At 57.5% G+C, this 16,503-nt stretch overlaps 2 protein-coding genes across 2 annotated transcripts; one reads left to right on the plus strand and one right to left on the minus strand.

The window, feature by feature from the left end:
- Positions 1-1,688: 1,688 nt before the first annotated feature.
- Positions 1,689-10,766, minus strand: PSMA5 (proteasome 20S subunit alpha 5). Its single transcript, XM_065854472.2, has 9 exons — positions 10,617-10,766; positions 9,819-9,885; positions 8,345-8,471; positions 7,301-7,368; positions 6,897-7,004; positions 6,746-6,804; positions 6,041-6,143; positions 4,679-4,765; positions 1,689-1,977 (listed from the first exon to the last, which is right to left on the minus strand). The coding sequence occupies exons 1-9, from the start codon at positions 10,643-10,645 to the stop codon at positions 1,900-1,902; spliced, it is 726 nt and encodes a 241-aa protein (XP_065710544.1). The 5' UTR covers positions 10,646-10,766; the 3' UTR covers positions 1,689-1,899.
- A 552-nt stretch (positions 10,767-11,318) lies between these two features.
- Positions 11,319-16,184, plus strand: SYPL2 (synaptophysin like 2). Its single transcript, XM_065854539.2, has 6 exons — positions 11,319-11,523; positions 11,998-12,069; positions 13,457-13,581; positions 13,662-13,863; positions 13,955-14,146; positions 15,000-16,184. Exons 1-6 carry the CDS (start codon positions 11,473-11,475, stop codon positions 15,129-15,131), a joined length of 774 nt encoding a protein of 257 aa, XP_065710611.1. The 5' UTR covers positions 11,319-11,472; the 3' UTR covers positions 15,132-16,184.
- The last annotated feature ends 319 nt before the right edge of the window (positions 16,185-16,503 follow it).

The raw sequence follows: 16,503 nt of genomic DNA on the forward strand, positions 1-16,503 counted from the left end.
AGGCTCTGCCCTTGCCAAGACGGATCAGATAAGGAGCACAAAGCCTCGATTTTCACCCACAGAGGAGCCACTCTCATGTGATGCTGCCACCAGCAAACCATGTGACGAGGGCAGGGCATAAAGGACCATTTTCTGTTGGGTGAATTCACTTTTTGTGTTTCCTGGGACACAAACAACCCCAGCAGGAGCAGCACGTCCTGGAGCAGCAGGGTTTGTTGTGGGGCGGGTGGTTTACAACAGCTGGGACACCCCTCGCTCTCCCCTCCCAAGGAGAAGAGAACGTGACCCAGCTTGGAGGTGATGCAAAGCTTTGAAGTACGGAGGACGAAGCTGATAACAGCCCCGGTTTCACTCACAGGGTGGTGTGATGAGGGTGAGGCCCTGGATGTGGTCCCAACCTGCTGGATAATCAGGACAGGTGAGCTGAGCCGCCCTCAGCGCTGCCTCAAACTCACTATGGGGTGGAGTGGCAGGAGAGCGGGCACGGCGCCCCAAACTGCGCCCCACGGCAGGCTCAGTGCCCCATGTTCAGGCCCAAAGGGTAAAGTCCATCAAGTAATTATTTGCTATGCTTCCTCTTCTACCTGCAGGTACAGGTGTGGTGTTCAGCCCGTACCATGACCTCAGGCATCGCCTGATGGTCCAAGTTGCTTCCTACAGTTGGCAACGAGGGGAAACTCACGGCAGGAACTCCATGGGGGCGACGCTTGGCTGTTCTGAAAGCTGAGGTTATCCAAGGACTGATTTTCCACTCGGGAAGACCCGGTTTCACTGCTGGCAACGGCAAGAGAGGGAAAAATTAATAGTATCGGTATTTTCTCTTCTGCAAAAGGGAGAGGCTGGCAGGTGTGAGATCGGCCGCGCTTTGCCGCGACTGTTTGGCTTTGCCAAGGCATAAAACACTTGCTGGAGACTGGCAAACCCCCTCCTGGCAGCAGCAAAGGCCACGTCTGTGTCTTCCAGGGCAAACAACGGTGTTTTGTTCAGTGTGAAATTGTAATTTCGCAAAATAGGACAGAGCGGCCGATGTTCACAGGGCGGCACAGACGAAGCTCCCGCGGCAGAGCTGGATTTCCAGCCCCTGAGGCTGCACTGACCGTACCAGCACCGTTCGGTAGGAAAATACTTCGCTAATCTCAGCTTATTCCCTTATCAGCCTGATCTTCAATTCGCAGATGCTGTTTTGAGGACAAGGGTAGAGATGGCGGCTGGAGAATGAGAAATAAAAGCAACGAGGCTTGTGAAGTAAATGAGCAGAACTTTGCTGTTCAAAATGAGGCCGATCTCAAAATTAAGTGGTACTTGCACAATTTAGCAGGTAAGGGGCAATCCCGTTAAGCCCAGACCTGTTCCCAGCAGTGGGCTCTGGTCTATCACTCCCTTCTCACAGGTATTTCCAGCTTCTGCTGGAAGGAAACGCAAACCCCAAGCCTGATTATGGATTTCTGCCCTGGGAAGGAGTTGGAGCTCCAGGTTAAGCCATTACAGACAAAAAAACTGGAGGAGGAGAGGGGAAACGCACCAAATCAATCTAAAAATCACATGGTTTTCAGGACTTGTGTGGAATTACAGACATCATGACGCTCTCCACGAGAGGGAGACTCGCTCCCACCGATTCCAGTGATGTTGCCCTCGTCTGGCCCCGATTTTACCTCTAAATGGTCCCTCCTGCCTCAGAGAACCCAGGGTAGAGTAACAAAATGATTTATTCTCATTGCCTCTTATTTTAGAGATCCGTTATGTACAGAAACTGTAAAAAAACCTCATGAGCCTTCTAAGAAGGGCAATTACAGATGCTGCTGGAAAATAAAATCGCAGGTAGTGGAAGGAACCGAGAGTCAGTTCGCTTGATCGGGGTGGGGGAGAAAAACCGAGCTTTTGAGGGAGTCTGTCTCCTTTTCAAATATCCTTGATGACCTCTTCGAGCTCCTCTTTTGTGTACATGTGGAACTTCATCCCGGGCTCCACGGTGGCAAGCTGGAACGAGAAGGAGCAAGGGGTTAAGTGAAGTGACAGCGCGGGGCAGGAACAGAGAGCAGCTGTTCCTTCTCGGCTGCCTGATCTGCCAGCCCAGCAAGATCATTCCATCCCTAACATGCTCTTTGATTCCCTAAAATAGCCGCCTGCCGCAGAAATAGCTTTTAATTGACTCAGTCTCCTCACAGCAGCAGCAGCGGGGACCGTCTGCTGGGGACGGGCGGCTCTGCTTCGCTTGCTGGGGAAGGAAAGCCCTGTTAATATGAATTTTTTTAGCAAACACTCCTCAGAGGGGTATTTTGTGCTGCAGGGCAGCGTGGCTCTCAACAGAAGTGCCTCTTCTCCTCCTGTAACCAACCACGGGTACAAATCCTGGCCCTTTAGGCACCTTAAGAGACCCAAGATAGCAAAACACTCAAGGAGACTGAGGGTTAGCTCTGGGAAATGGAGGCAAACCTGCGTTTTGATTGCTGGACACCAACAGCAACGAAGCAGCGGCGCAGCCCGTAGCTGCCTGGTGCCCCAGACAGAGCCCAAAGCCGTGCCTTCCGAGGCAAAGCCCAAGGGCTGAAGCTGGGGGACAGCGGCTCTGCTCCTTGGCCAGGCAGTGCCCGACAGCTGGGCCGCTTGACGGGGCGAGCGCCAGAACAAGAGACACTTGAAGAACGACGAGACTGGCGGAGGAATGTAAAGCAGGACTCGCGCTCGCACCGCGCTCGCGGCACGAGAGCCCGAGAGAGAGGGAAGGGAAAAGCCAGGGAGCAAGCGGGGACGCTCCCGACATCGTTCACGGAGCTTTATTCTGAGGGGAATCGACGTGTCGGGTTGCGCCAGGGTCCTGGCAAATCCCAGAGCTCTTCCCAGGCTTAAAACCAGTCTGCGAAACAGGACGGGAGGGTAGGACAAGTTTTTGGGGTAGAGGAGGGGCAGCTGTAATTGATTTTCAAGGAGAAACACCCCAAATGCTCAGCCTGACCCCCCCGACAGCCGGGTTTCATCTGGTGTTCGCACGCAGGTCAGAGACACTCGTAGATGCCACCTTAGGCTCCTCAAATCACCAGACGGGGGCTGCCCTGACGCTGGACACACACAGACACCCCGAAACCCAAACTAAATGTTCACAGACACCAGCTACTCCAGTTTTCCACACCGCTCGAACCTGCATCTCACCTTCTGCCTCCAAACAAAAGCTTTACTCAACCATTCCCTTACAAGCTGCACTGGGAAGTCATTAATTTAAAAGCACAACATTGGTTTAGGCTCCTGACCTTCGCTGCCAGCAGATTTAACTCTCTCGTGACCACGCTTTGCCCCTTCTCTTTGCTGCTAGCTGGAAAATCCCATCAATGAGAAGGGGCTCGAATAAACAAACCAGAGCAGCACATACTTCCAGAAGGCAAAGTAGCTCCTTCAGGTAGAAGATTTTCAGAAGGGTGACTCGAGTCAATAGAGACCTTTTAATCCTCAGCACATTCTTCTCATACTTAACCCTGACATGATTCCCCAGCACGTTCAGAGCGTTGCCAAGCACAGTTAAGCCCTGTTAAACGGGGACGTGACATACGGATACTGTACGCGCTCCTCTGGCTCCATTTCTTCGCACTGTACCGCGGATCTTCCAGAAGAGACCCAAAGCTGAGCAAGAGAGTCTCAGTGTGAGCTGGGAGCACATTTCCAGCCAGTATCGTTTCTGGAGTGTGTCTAAGCTTTTGGTGTGCTGCTGGTCCTTTTCCCTCAAAAGAAGCTGGTTAATCATGTCAGGAATGGTCCCCAGCAGCAGTAGTTAATTAAAAAAAAACAGGGCACACACTTTCAGGCTGTTTGGGAAGCAGGTTCCCGGCACTCAGAGGAAAGGAATGAGAGAGCGGCGGGAGGAGAGCAGCTCAGGAGTCGGAACAACATCATTTCAAAAGGTCTAGTGTCTCATAACCTGCCAGAAATAGAAGCAAACTCTATACGCCAGCCTTGCTCATCATCTCTCCATTATCACTAACGAACTGGGAGGGTTTTTACCTTTCCTACCTAAAAAGGAGCATTACAAGGTAGCGCTGCGCTCACCGACAGCACCGCAGCCTCGGGCCAAGCTGAGCGCTGCGAGCCTGGACGCTTGTGGGCAAAAGCGGCGGTTCGAGGAGCACATTCGTTCCTGGAGGCTTCACCTCTTCGCTCCTCCTGTCCAAGGGATTTTTGGCACCGCCGCAAGACTGAATATAGCAAGTCCAGAAGCTGTATAATTTTCATTCCTTCTAATATTACAAGTACCAGAGGGAAAAAAAGAATGGCTAAAGCCAGGGGAAGAAAAAGCGATCCGGCAGGCACGACAGGGTCCTGCGGGGTCAGCGGGGGCTCCGCTCCCATCGACCTCCAGCCCACAGACCCTGAGAATCGCTGCTCGGGGATCAGCCGGGCAAACCAGCCCAGCTGCATAGCTCTGGGGCCAAAGAAAGCTCCACCGGACACTCTGAGGTGCTGAGAACATCCACAGCCGGACGGGCCTTGGCTGGGGGAGCCCTGAACTGCTGCACCGCCCCGTTCCTCTGCAGAACGCGAGCGGGAAGCGCTCTTACCTGGATATTTTACAACACAAGACGCTACCGAGACACTCGCTGCACAGCCAGCGGGATCCACAGCAAGGAATAAGACTAAAGACACTTTTGCTCCGCAAGCCACAATCACATGCTCGTAATGGAGATGCAGTTACCTCAATGTTGGTTGCGTTCAGCTTCTCCTCCATCACTTGTTTCAGGATGACGAGGGAAGATTTAATTGCCTCTTTCAGCGTCATTGACTGTAAAACAAACCACCCTTTAATTGCACTGTTGACACTCAAGCAAGTGCTTTTTCACTACCCCTCTGTCTGTAAAAGCCGCTGCACTCCCTCCCGCTCTCCTCAAATCCTTTAAGCTGCCACTGGCAGCGAATTTGAAAGCTTATCAAGTTATCTGCAGTATCAACAGGAGATCAAAGTGCGCTGTTCAGGCCGGACAGTGACAATTGCAAGGATGGCGACTTTCTGCTCCTATATAACTTTTTACAAAGCTTAAGAACTGTTAATCTGGGCACACAGATCTCACTGTCCAGGACACGGGGGCCAATTTCCCTTCACCAGTTACCGTCTGTCAAGCAGTTCCCCCCGTGGGAGCTCCGAAAAGCCAGATCCTGCTTGGCAGAGCCTTTGTGCTTTAACCATGTAATTCCCTGTGTGAGGGGGAACTGGAGCCATCGGGCTGCGCAACACAGAGACTGACGACAACCACCTCTGCAGTAACTCTGCACTTGGCAGATGGGTCAGAAGCCAGAGAGCTCAGAACCTGGACAGTTTTGCTAGTGAATAAATCAGATCTTTGAGTCATAGGCTGGAGGTCTTTACAGCAATAAACATCATCAATTCTGCGTTTTATTAAGGTGTTTGGTTTCTTGCCACACAAAACAATCGGCTCCCTCCTTGCAGAGGGAAGAAAGTTTGTTCAATATCGAGCAGGACCAGCACTTGCACCAAAGCCATTAATGTCACTTGGGTCACAACAACCCCATGAACACTACAGGAAGAGCGGCTGGAAAGCTGCCTGGCAGAAAAGGCCCTGGGGGTGTTGGTCAACAGCGGCTGAACGTGAGCCAGTGTGTGCCCAGGTGGCCAGAAAGGCCACCAGCATCCTGGCTGGTGCCAGCACTGGTGTGGCCAGCAGGCCCAGGGCAGTGACTGGCCCTGTGCTGGGACCTGGGGAGACCAAACCGCAAATCCTGGGGGCAGTTTTGGGCCCCTCACACCAAGAAAGGCCTTGAGGTGCTGGAGTGAGTTCAGAGAAGAGAATGGAGCTGGGGAAGGGAGAAGAAGGAGGTTCAGATTGGATCCTGGGAACAATTTATCCTGGAAAGGGCTGTGGGGCATTGGAACAGGCTGCCCAGGGCAGTGCTGGAGTCACCATCCCTGGAGGGTTGGACAGACGGACATGAGGTTCTCAAGACATGAGGCAGTGCCAGGGCTGGGGGAATGGGGGGACTTGATCTTGAGAGTCTCTTCCAACCAACATGATTGTATTTCAACCCAAATCCAGCATTGTACCTTATGGTAAACCTCCTGCAGAGAGCTCTGGGCACCTTCTGAGGCAGAGCCGATGGCTCTGGCATCGCACTGAACAAACGTCCCCGACGGGTCCATGTGAAACCTACAGGAACATGGGCGGGAGAGTGAATGGCCACTGCATCCTGAGGGCTTTCCCACCAGCCCCACAAGCTCCCCAGAGTCCCCTTATTTATTATTTTGTTAATAAAACAGTGAGTTTTCACTACTGCTCCTGGGGGAGACCTTTCTGGGCTGGCTCTGCAGAGCCGTTCCCACCTCCAGCCGAGTGTCTGAAGCACGGAGTTCAGGTTACAACCCTCCACCACCTCCCCAAGGAATGTTACAGCAGGCTCCACAGATTGTGTTACCAGTGGCTCTGCTAGTCCTTTAGGGAAAGGTAAGAATAAACTCAGGACGAGGAGAGCTTCAACACCTCCCTCCTGCCCAGGAAACCACGTTAAAAAAGCAAAGATTCGGCAAAGACACAGCATCATCTTCAACCCCAAACAAGCAGGCAGTGCTCAGGCTGCTGCAACCCACGCTTTGGAAGGACAAGTTTAAAAGCATTAACAAACACACCAGGTACGTAATGGGATAAACCCAAGTGTTTGGCTTAAGCAAAATCCCAGATTTAAGTCATTAAAATGTCCAGAGGAAGTTCTGTCTCTTCCCAGAGCTGGTCTGGATTAAGCAAGCTGAACTTACAGTTGAGGTCCCTTCTCATCAACTCCTCCAAAAAGCAGCGCAACACCAAACGGACGAGACTGCAAGAGGAAGGAGCGGGCAGGTTAAACAAGGCCAAGAGCAAGGTTAGGGGAGCCCACAGCACCTCCCCAGAGCCCTCCCAGCTCCGCACCATCGCTCCAGGGTCCGCATCCTCCTCCCCAAACTGCAGTGCCAGGTTGGACACGGCCTGTGTGACGCTCTCCACTGTCATGGTCTCGTTATAGGTGAACCAGTGATTCTGCAGGGAAAAACAAAGAATATTCAAATGACTGCCTTGGGCCCAAAACAGGCCAATCCTGGATCATTCACGCTGGAGCGACATCCTGCGTAGCTACAAAGACAACGTCACCACCAAAGACAACGTTCCCACCAAATGTGCAATACCAAAGAGGAAAGAAAACACATTTGCTCTGCAAAAGCCCCGTGAGGGAAGCGATGCTCCCACTCCACATCGGCTCCTTTGCTGTAACGATCTTCCCATGCCAGAGACTCCCAAAGGGCCCCTGTTTTAAGAAGAGAAATATCAAATCTTACCTGAGTCTCCACTCTTGCTTTATCAATTAAAGTCTTTGCATCAGCTATTAAGCCGCTCATGGCACACCCTGGAATCAGAGAGGGAAACCACGAGTCATTTCACCAAATATTTGCAACATGCTCTCCCCCAGACTTCCCAAAGGCCAAGGGGGGAACACAAAAGGCTGCAGGGGGGAGTGCATCCCTGCATGGGAGCACCTGGCACACTGGAGAGGGAAGATGGGACAGAAAGGGATTTGCTCGGGAGCAAGGCTGGACACGCTGCTGAAGGGTAGGGACACAACCCAGTTCTCCAGTTATGCTTCCCACCCACCCCACATCTGAACTGGCTCAAACGAGCCACATTTGGGGCTTTCTGAGAGAAGTTAATTGACAGAAACGTGACCTGCTCAGGAGGGGAACTCGTTCAACCCCCCAAGCTGGGTTGGCTGACCCAGAGCTGGGCGAAGATGCAGCAGGAGCCCCAGCACCGATCCTGCTCCGGGAAGAGAGGGGCTGTGCGCCAGCGCACGGGAGGAGGAAATCAGACTCTTCCAGAGCTCCTTCCATGCCCCATGTCAGCAGCCACACGGGTATTTTGGAGGTCTCCTGCTTTTCAAGGCGACATATTTGGTCATGAGCCCGTCGGGGGCCTCCTCCCAGCGCAGGACGCTGCTGTGAGCGGGGGCACAGGCCAACATGAGCGCTGCGGGAGAAAACTGGCCTCCAGTCAAGCCTTTTGCAGTAATTCCCTGCTCTCCCGGAGCTAAATTTGGGATGAGCTTTCATGAGGGAGGTCACTGAGGTGGGGGGGGGTGTTCAGCTGCCTCTTCCTGCTCCTGTAACTATGTCCTGCTGGCCTGGAGCCTGGAAAACCAGTGACCAGGACCTGGCGCTCACTGGGAGGGATGAGTGTTCCTGCTCGGCAGAGCTGCCCAGAGGGGAGGCCAGTGCTGAAACGCGGCTCCTGGAACTCCCGGGGGACAGATTCCTACTATGAACGTCCCCAGAAATTGATGGATCCTCCCAGAGGGGCACCCAAAACTCTTTCTTTTTCCTTCTTACCTATGTGGGAATCAATTTCCACGATCTTCTCGATGCTGCTGGGCTCCATGAGCGGGGAGGTGATCCGCTTCTCCACGGCCAGGCAGACACCCTCCGAGGTCTGGATGCCGATGGCTGTGGAACCGAGCTGGAAAACACCGCACGGTTACCCACACCGCTCCGCCCGTGGCAACAGAAACGCTGCAAAACTGATTTTGGCTTTTATTTGTATGCATTTTGGTTTAGAGCCACGAAAACCCACCTGCAAAACTCCATGGCTTCGCACGGCAAATTTTAAATGTCACAATTGGAAGAAGGAAACTGGGAACGTTAAACCCACGTCACTTCCCAGCTGATGAGCTCATCAGAACCCAGCAGGGCTCTGGCAAATCATTAATCTCTTCCCCAAGCAACATCAACTTTCACAGTTTAAAGCCTCATAAATTTAAAAGGTCTCATGAATCTTCCTTTCTAAGGCATAAATTAAATTTTAATGTGAGGATTGCACATAATGCCCTTAATTCTGACTGTACCTGTACTTCTGGCCTCAGTGTTTTTCTTTCCTTTAGCTCCTTTTCTCCCAAGTGCCCTTGTACCCACAAAATCTACAACAGGAACATGAATGTTTTGCATAGGTACCATTTTCCATGGGTTCATCACCCATGGCAAGTTTTACCCTGGTCCTGCAGGTCCCCGCAGTGTCACCACAGCCGTGAGCCGAGGGGTCAGACCTCAAGGGCTCCCGGCAGCCCACACCTCGCCCCCAACTTTTCCACATTGGGGAATTTACTGGGATAGAACCACAGAATCATTTTGGTTGGAAAAGACCCTTAACACCATTGAGTCCAACCGTTCCCCCACTCCTGGCAACCTCATGTCCGTCTGTCCAACCCTCCAGGGATGGTGACTCCAGCACTGCCCTGGGCAGCCTGTTCCAATGCCCCACAGCCCTTTGGGGAAGAAATTGTTCCTAAATCCAACCTCAACCTCCCCTGGGGCAACTTGAGGCAGCTTTCTCTTGCTTATCAACATTAAGAGCACAATGTGCTGTCAGCCCTCTCATTTCAACGTTAGCTTTGAGTAGTTTTGATTTTGGGATCAGCATCTTCAGATTGTGTTTGGTTCTGGGGTAAATTGGTTGGTAGGAGGCAGGGAGGGGCACATTCCCTGCGTTTGGGGGAATCTGATGGCTCTTCATTCTTCATGACCCATAAAAAAGCAGAGGTTGCAGGACGTTTGTCTGGAGGGAAGGAACTGAGCAGCAGCAGCTCTCCCATAACAAACCAGAGGGAAAAGGCTGGTGAGGAGCTGCCAGAGCAGCCACACGCAGGAGCAGCATCCATGGGAAAGGCAGCAGCTCCCACTCATAACTGGGAAATGGCCAAACCCAAACGAACAGAACCTGATTGTTTTATTGCTGATCAAACTCAGGCTTCCAGTTTGAAAAAGAGCCCCTTAATGTCACAGTTTGGCAACCAGATGGAGCTGACAGTACCTTTATGGCCTCGATGGCATATTCTACTTGGAACAGCCTCCCCTCCGGAGAAAAAGTGTTCACACCCCTGCAAGAACAACATCAGAGACGGTGTAAAGGGCAGGAAACAGAAACTGACAGAAAACACATTTAATTATTCAAGAGCGATGGCGGGAAGGGTGAGGGCAGCTCAGACAGCGGCTGGGACCGCTCAGGGCTGTGGTGTTACCAGCACAGGCCGGGTCTCTTCCCGGGATGCCCCATCCCCTCCACGCCCACCCAGGGAGGTGCCCCTGCCCTCCCACCAGCACCGTGCCGGGGGTTCCATCCCTCACAAGACCCTCCCCGGGGTTTCTTAAACCCCACCGGGTTCCAGGAGGCGTTGAAGGAGATGAGCTCCAGCCCTATGGACCCCCCGGGGACCCCACACGCAGCCACCCTCAGCACCAGGGAACTGGAACTCGTCCTTGTTCGTGGGAGGAGCCCTCCCTTCCCCTGTATTTAACAGAACCAGGTTCTCTAGAATCCACATTAAATAAAAATAAGGAGAAGAGGCCGCAGGGACGTGAACCCAGCGGCCGCACCAGCGCCCGGTCAGGCAGGAACCCGCAAGAGCCCAAGGAGGAGAACAAGCAGAGGCTCCTGGGGAAGGTCCAGCAGGGCTGCGGCCCCTCCGGCAGCTCCTCCGAGCGGCCCCACGGCGGCCGCGGGCGAGAGGCCTCCCGGGGACGGACCGGCCGCAGGCCCGTGACTCAGCCGCAGGCCGCTGGCGGCGGAGAGGCCGCGGGAGAGGGGCAGCGGGGGCGGGAGAGCACTTACCGGTCGTACTCGGAGCGTGTGAGGAACATGGTGGCGGCGGGGGCGCGGGGGGCGCAGGGGAACCGGCGGCGGAGGCGGGAGCGCCGCGCTGCCCTCGCCGGGTTCTGCTCCGCCGCTTCCTGCAAGCGGAGCCGCACTGCGCAGGCGCCGCCCCGCCCCTTTGCTCCACTTCCGCCCGCGCCGACGTCCCATTGGTCCGCATCACCCCTCGTCTAGCCAATGAGAAAGCGGAGAGGGCGGGCTCGGCGAAGAGGAGAGGGGAGGAGCTGTTGGGAGCGAGGATTGGAGGGAGCACGGAGGGGGCGTGGCCAGAACGGTAGAGGGGCGGGGCCAGGGCACACCGGAGGGACAGGGCGGGGGTACCGGGACGGGGGTACCGGGGAGGGGGTGCCAAGGCAGCGGCATCGGGATGCTCCAGGGTCTTCCGGGGCCGTGCCAGTACCCGGTTCCCGGTGCAGTGCCGACAGCGCTCGACGGGGCCGGTAACGGAGCTGGTAACGGGGCTGTCGGCAGCGCACCGGGAGCCGGGTGCCGGCACCGCCCCGGGGCTCCCCGTCCCGTTCCAGGGCTGAGGAGCACAAGGAGGTTAATTGGTGGTTGATGGACGGACAGACGGACACCCCCGAAGGGGGGCTGCCCGTCCCGCTGTGGGCTGGGTCCGCGCTGGGCGGAGGGACCGGGGGCGGACCGGGGCAGGGGGCTGTCCCGGGGGTGTCCGGGGGCGGACCGGGGGGCCAATGCCGGGGGCGGGGCGGTGCTGCCCTCCTCGGGGGCTGTGGGGATCCCGGTGGCGGCTCTGACAGCGGAGCCGTCCCAGCGGGCGGCGGAGGCAGCACCGACCCCCCCCGGCCCGGCCATGTCGGAGTCCGGCGCCCCCGCGGCCGGCGACAAACCGTCCCGGCTCCAGGTAGGACTCCGGTGCGACCCCCCCATCCGCAGTGCCCGGTGCAGTGCGGCCCCTCGGCCCGAGACAACTCCCGGTGCAACCTCCGGTGCAGCCCCCAGTTCCCCCGTACAACCCCCGGTGCAGCCCACGTTGTCCCGGTGCAGCCCCTCGATGCGACCCCCGGATCGGTCCGTCTGCTCTAATTTTATCCGGTTTATTGTTCCCCGGTACAGCTTCCCAGTGCCCCGGTGCAGCCCTCCGCTGTTCTGGTGCCGTGACCGGTACACCAACCCGATCCCCCGGTGCAGCCCCCGCCCGGGGCAACTCCCGTTGCAGTCCCCCGGTCCTTCGGTGCAGCCCCTCGCCCGGACCAGACCCCCGGTCCCCTGTTGCGGCCCCCCGGTCCCCTATTGCAGCTCCCTGGCCGCCCGGTACCGCCGCGGTGCTGTCCCGGTGCCGCCCGGTGCCCCGGCTCCCGCCGCTCTCTCCCCGCAGGACCGTGTCCTGGGCGGGGTGCGCTGGGGCCGCCTCCTGGAGCCCCTGGGCTTCATCAAGGTGCTGGAATGGGTGAGTCCCCCTCGACCCCCCACCACCATCCCGGGACAGATCCCGGCACCAGGACCCACCTCGGGAGCAGCCCCCTCCCCAGCACCCTTGGGTGCTGCTCCCCCGGGAGCCCTGCCCAGCACTCTCCCCACACCCTTGGATTTTGGGTGCCCCGTTACTTTCCTAAAGTCCTCAGGGACAAGGGGGACCCTGGAGCCCCCCCAGCCCCTGCAGAGCGTCCTCTACCCTGGCAGTCTCAGGTGTGGGGACCCCATCCGGGGGGGGGGGCTCAAGGGGTGGTGGGGTGCGCGGCCACCCGGACTTCTGTGTTTGGGCCACACGGTCCCCCCGGTGACCTTGAGCAGGTGGCTTTGTCCGGCCATGCCGGAGGGGACGCTGACATCGGGGTGCCGTGTCGCCGTCATTCGCATGGGCTTGGGGGGCACCAGGTGGGTGGGTGGGGAGGGGGCTGGGGGTCGGTGGGCCCCAGTAGGGGGGATCCCGAGGACAGGGGGAGCCAAGCGCCTGTGGCCCCGTCCCTGTCCCAGCCATGCCATGAATGGCTCCGGGATTGTATTTCATGGCGGCATTTCTGCGGCACAGCCCCGCCATGGCCGGGGGGCTCCCAGCCGGCCCCACACCAGGGTGCCAGTGCTGGGGAAACTGAGGCACGGGGTGGGCTCAGCCCCAGGGCGTGAGACCGGATCCATTTGGGCATCTCCCTCCTGGAGGGGCTGGATCGAGGAGTTTTTTCCTTCAACCCTGCAGCAATTCACTTTGGATAATCCCATCCAGGGAGGCGCTGGGCACCCCTTGGTGTAGGGGGGGATCAGGCCACATGTGCACAGACACCCCAAAGCCAAAAGTGGGAGGAAAATCCCTGAGGCAGCTGCCAACGCTGCTGCTTTGGCTCTTGGTGCGGCACGTGGACCTGCCCATCCCCGTGGCGTCAGGTCTGGCCGCTCAGCTTCCCCTTCACCCAGGACATTGCAAGCTCCGCCAGGATGAGTTGCCAGAAAACTATTTGGGAACGGGGTTTTCCCAACACCCTCCTCCAGAGAGGAGAGCGGCTCAGTGCCGGGCAATGGCAGCGCCAGCTCCAGAGGGATGGGGACCGATGGGTCCCGCCGTGGGAATGCTCCTGGAAACCCACCCCGGTGCTCAGCACCATGCCAAAAATCAACAGGGGAGTGGTTTTGCTGCCCTCCCTGGCCCATTGCCCCCCGCTGCTGCCCCCCGCGAATCCCGGTGCCGGCGCACGCAGCCAACAGCTGCGGGGTGGCACTTCGCCCTGTGCCGCCGCGGCCACCGTGACTCAGCGCCGGGGGGTGTAAAACACTGAGTGAGTGGTTGGGGGGTCCCCAGGGTGTCGAGCCCCCACGACCCCGCAGCTGCTCCTCTCCCACAGCTCTTCGCCATCTTCGCCTTCGGGGCCTGCGGCTCCTTCAGCGGCGAGACCGGAGCGACGGTGAAATGCGGCGGCGAAAGCGTGGAGATGAGCGCCATTTCTGTCCAGTTCGGGTACCCCTTCAGGTGAGGGGCACCGAGCCCAGAGCCATCCCAATTGTCCTTTGGCTGCTGGGGCACCCAACATCCCTCTCCCGCTGTCCCAGGTTATACCAGGTCCCCTTCGAGGTGCCGGACTGCGAGGGCCAGTCGGAAACCCGCACCCTGCACCTCATCGGTGATTTCTCCGCTCCCGCCGAGTTTTTCGTGACCCTGGGGGTCTTCTCCTTCCTCTACACCATGGCAGCTCTGGTGCTTTACCTGCGCTTTCATTCCCTCTACGGCGAGAATAAAAAGCTCCCCATCGCGGTAAGGCGGCTGCACCCTGGTGGGGACGGGGCTGATCCTGTCCTGCTCCGTACCGGCACCGGGGCTGAGCCGGGTGTCCCCATTCTGGTAGGATTTCTGCGTCACCGTCTGCTTCACCTTCTTCTGGCTGGTGGCGGCGGCGGCGTGGGGCAAGGGGCTGTCGGACGTGAAGGCGGCCACGCGGCCCGCCAGCCTGATCGCCGCCATGGCGGTGTGCCAGGGCGAGAACGCGGTCTGCAACGCCGGCACCACGCCGGCCATGGGGCTGGCCAACATCTCCGTGGTGAGAGCCGGGCGCTGGTGCACGTGGGGTGTGCGCATACACGCGTGCACGTGTTCATACGTGGGTGCATGTGCAAGGATGCATGTGAGGGCACGTGGATTTATTTATGTGCTTGGGGGAGATTTATGGCGCTGCAAGGAGAGGTCGACGGTTCCCAGCCCTTGTAGGGGCACTTGTGTGTGCACACACACGTGCACACACATGTGCAGACATGCACACTCATACACACGTGCACACATACACACACATGTGCAGACGTGCACACACATACACACATGTGCACACATACACACACATGCACACACATGTGCAGACATGCACACTCATACACATGTGTGCACACATACACACACATGCACACACGTGCAGACATGCACACTCATACACACACGTGCACACATACACACACATGTGCAGACATGCACACACATACACACATGTGCACACATACACACACATAAACACACATGTGCAGACATGCACACTCATACACACGTGTGCACACATACACACACATAAACACACATGCACACACACACACATGCACACACACGTGTGTGGGTACCTGCACATTTGCCAAGCCTGTGCACATGAATGCACACCCATGCACACGTGTGTTCACATGAAAAAGCGCACGCACACGTGAACACGTGGTGCACACACACGGGTGCACACTCACACCCACGAGCCCTTGTGAACACACATGCATGTGAGATGGGGTGCATGAGGCTCATGGGGTGCACAGGGCACTTGGGGTGCATGGGGTGCATGTTGCATGGGGCACATGGAGTGCCCAGATCTGGGGCTCACCCATGGGTGCCCCCCCACCGGGGGGGTCTCTTGTCTCCCCCAGCTCTTTGGCTTCCTCAACTTCCTGCTGTGGGCCGGGAACTGCTGGTTCGTGCTGAAGGAGACGCCATGGCAGGCGCCGGCTGCGCCCCGTGACCCCGTGGCTGCCGAGCAGGGCGCCATCGACAAGCAGTAGCCACCCGGGGGGGTCCCACCACCCGGGGGGGGGTCCCACCCGTCCCCCGGGACCTCGCGCCGGCCGCCAGCCTGGGGACGGGGTGTCGCTGGCCCCGGGGCTGGAGCCGCGGGGGGTATGGATGCTATAGGGGGGTGCGTAACGCCGGGTAGGGGTGCTGCTGCCTGGCTGTATATAGGGGTCTGCATCACCCTGGGTGTCTCCGTGCTGTATAGGGGGGCTGTATGTGGAACCCGGGGTGTCCATGGCTGTATGGGGGGCGTATAAAAGTCCTGGGTACCAGCTCTCTATTGGGATGTGTATAACCCCTGGTGTCCGGCTCTGTATAGGGGGTATATACGACACCTACCTGTTCTGCTCCGTATCAGGGTATATACAAGTCCTGGGTGTCCTGCTCTGGATAAGGATGTATAAAACACCAGGGTGTGCAGCTGTCTATAGGGATATATATAAGCCCTAGGGGCCCAGCTCTGTACAGGGGCTATACATATAACCCCTGGGCATCCTCCTCTGCATAGGGGTAATTCTTTGTGTCCTGCTCTCCATAAGGGTGTAGATAATGCCCAGTGTCCAAAGGGGATATATAAGCCCTGGGATGTATAGTCACACTCAGATATCTGTCTCTGTATAGGTGTGTATATATATATATAGCCTCTGGGTGCCCATCTCTACACAGGGGCTGTATGTAACCCTGGATATCCAACTCTGCACAGGGAGTAATTAAACGCTGGCTGCTTGCCAGTGTGTAGGGGCTACATATAACCCCTGGGCATCCTGCCTCATATAAGGACACAGATAATCCCTGCTGTCCAACTCTGTAGGGTGGTATATAGCGCTTGGCCATGTCCAGTTCTCTATAGGGATGCATATAATCCCCGGGTCCCCAGCTGGAAATGGGAAGCGTATATAACCCCTGGCTGTCCAGCCCTGTGTTGGGGCATATGTAACCCCTGGGAGTCCAGCACTCTATAGGGGTAAACCCCCGGCCCCATGTAGGGGACACCCTGCTCCCCAGCCCCCCTATACCGACCCCCGGTCCCCAACCCCTATAGGGACACATGTTGCCACCGGGTCCCAGCCCCGTGTAGGGGTCACCCTGCTCCCCAGCCCCCCTATACCGACCCCCGGTCCCCAACCCCTATAGGGACACATGTTGCCACCGGGTCCCCAGCCCCGTGTAGGGGTCACCCTGTTCCCCAACCCCCCTATACCGACCCCCGGTCCCAAACCCCTATAGGGACACATGTCACCCGCGGGTCCCCAGCCCCGTCCATGCCCCGGGGGTGTCCCGGGACGGCTCCGGTGCGGGGCAGCCCCCGGGGGGGGGGGCGGGACTACACCGCCCGTGGTGCCGCGGGGCGGGCGGGGGCGC

This window comes from Patagioenas fasciata, chromosome 21, assembly GCF_037038585.1.
Source record: "Patagioenas fasciata isolate bPatFas1 chromosome 21, bPatFas1.hap1, whole genome shotgun sequence".
Taxonomy (NCBI): domain Eukaryota; kingdom Metazoa; phylum Chordata; class Aves; order Columbiformes; family Columbidae; genus Patagioenas; species Patagioenas fasciata.

Excerpts from the sequence above, each read along its gene's own strand:
- PSMA5 (XM_065854472.2), bottom strand. The coding sequence starts at position 10,645 with ATGTTCCTCACACGCTCCGAGTACGACCG. Across the intron at positions 9,886-10,616 it reads ACACGCTCCGAGTACGACCG|GGGTGTGAACACTTTTTCTC; the intron begins GTAAGTGCTCTC and ends TTGTTCTTGCAG. Across the intron at positions 6,144-6,745 it reads GATGAGAAGGGACCTCAACT|GTTTCACATGGACCCGTCGG; the intron begins GTAAGTTCAGCT and ends ATGTTCCTGTAG.
- SYPL2 (XM_065854539.2), top strand. The coding sequence starts at position 11,473 with ATGTCGGAGTCCGGCGCCCCCGCGGCCGGCGACAAACCGTCCCGGCTC. Across the intron at positions 11,524-11,997 it reads ACAAACCGTCCCGGCTCCAG|GACCGTGTCCTGGGCGGGGT; the intron begins GTAGGACTCCGG and ends CTCTCCCCGCAG. Across the intron at positions 13,864-13,954 it reads ATAAAAAGCTCCCCATCGCG|GATTTCTGCGTCACCGTCTG; the intron begins GTAAGGCGGCTG and ends CCATTCTGGTAG.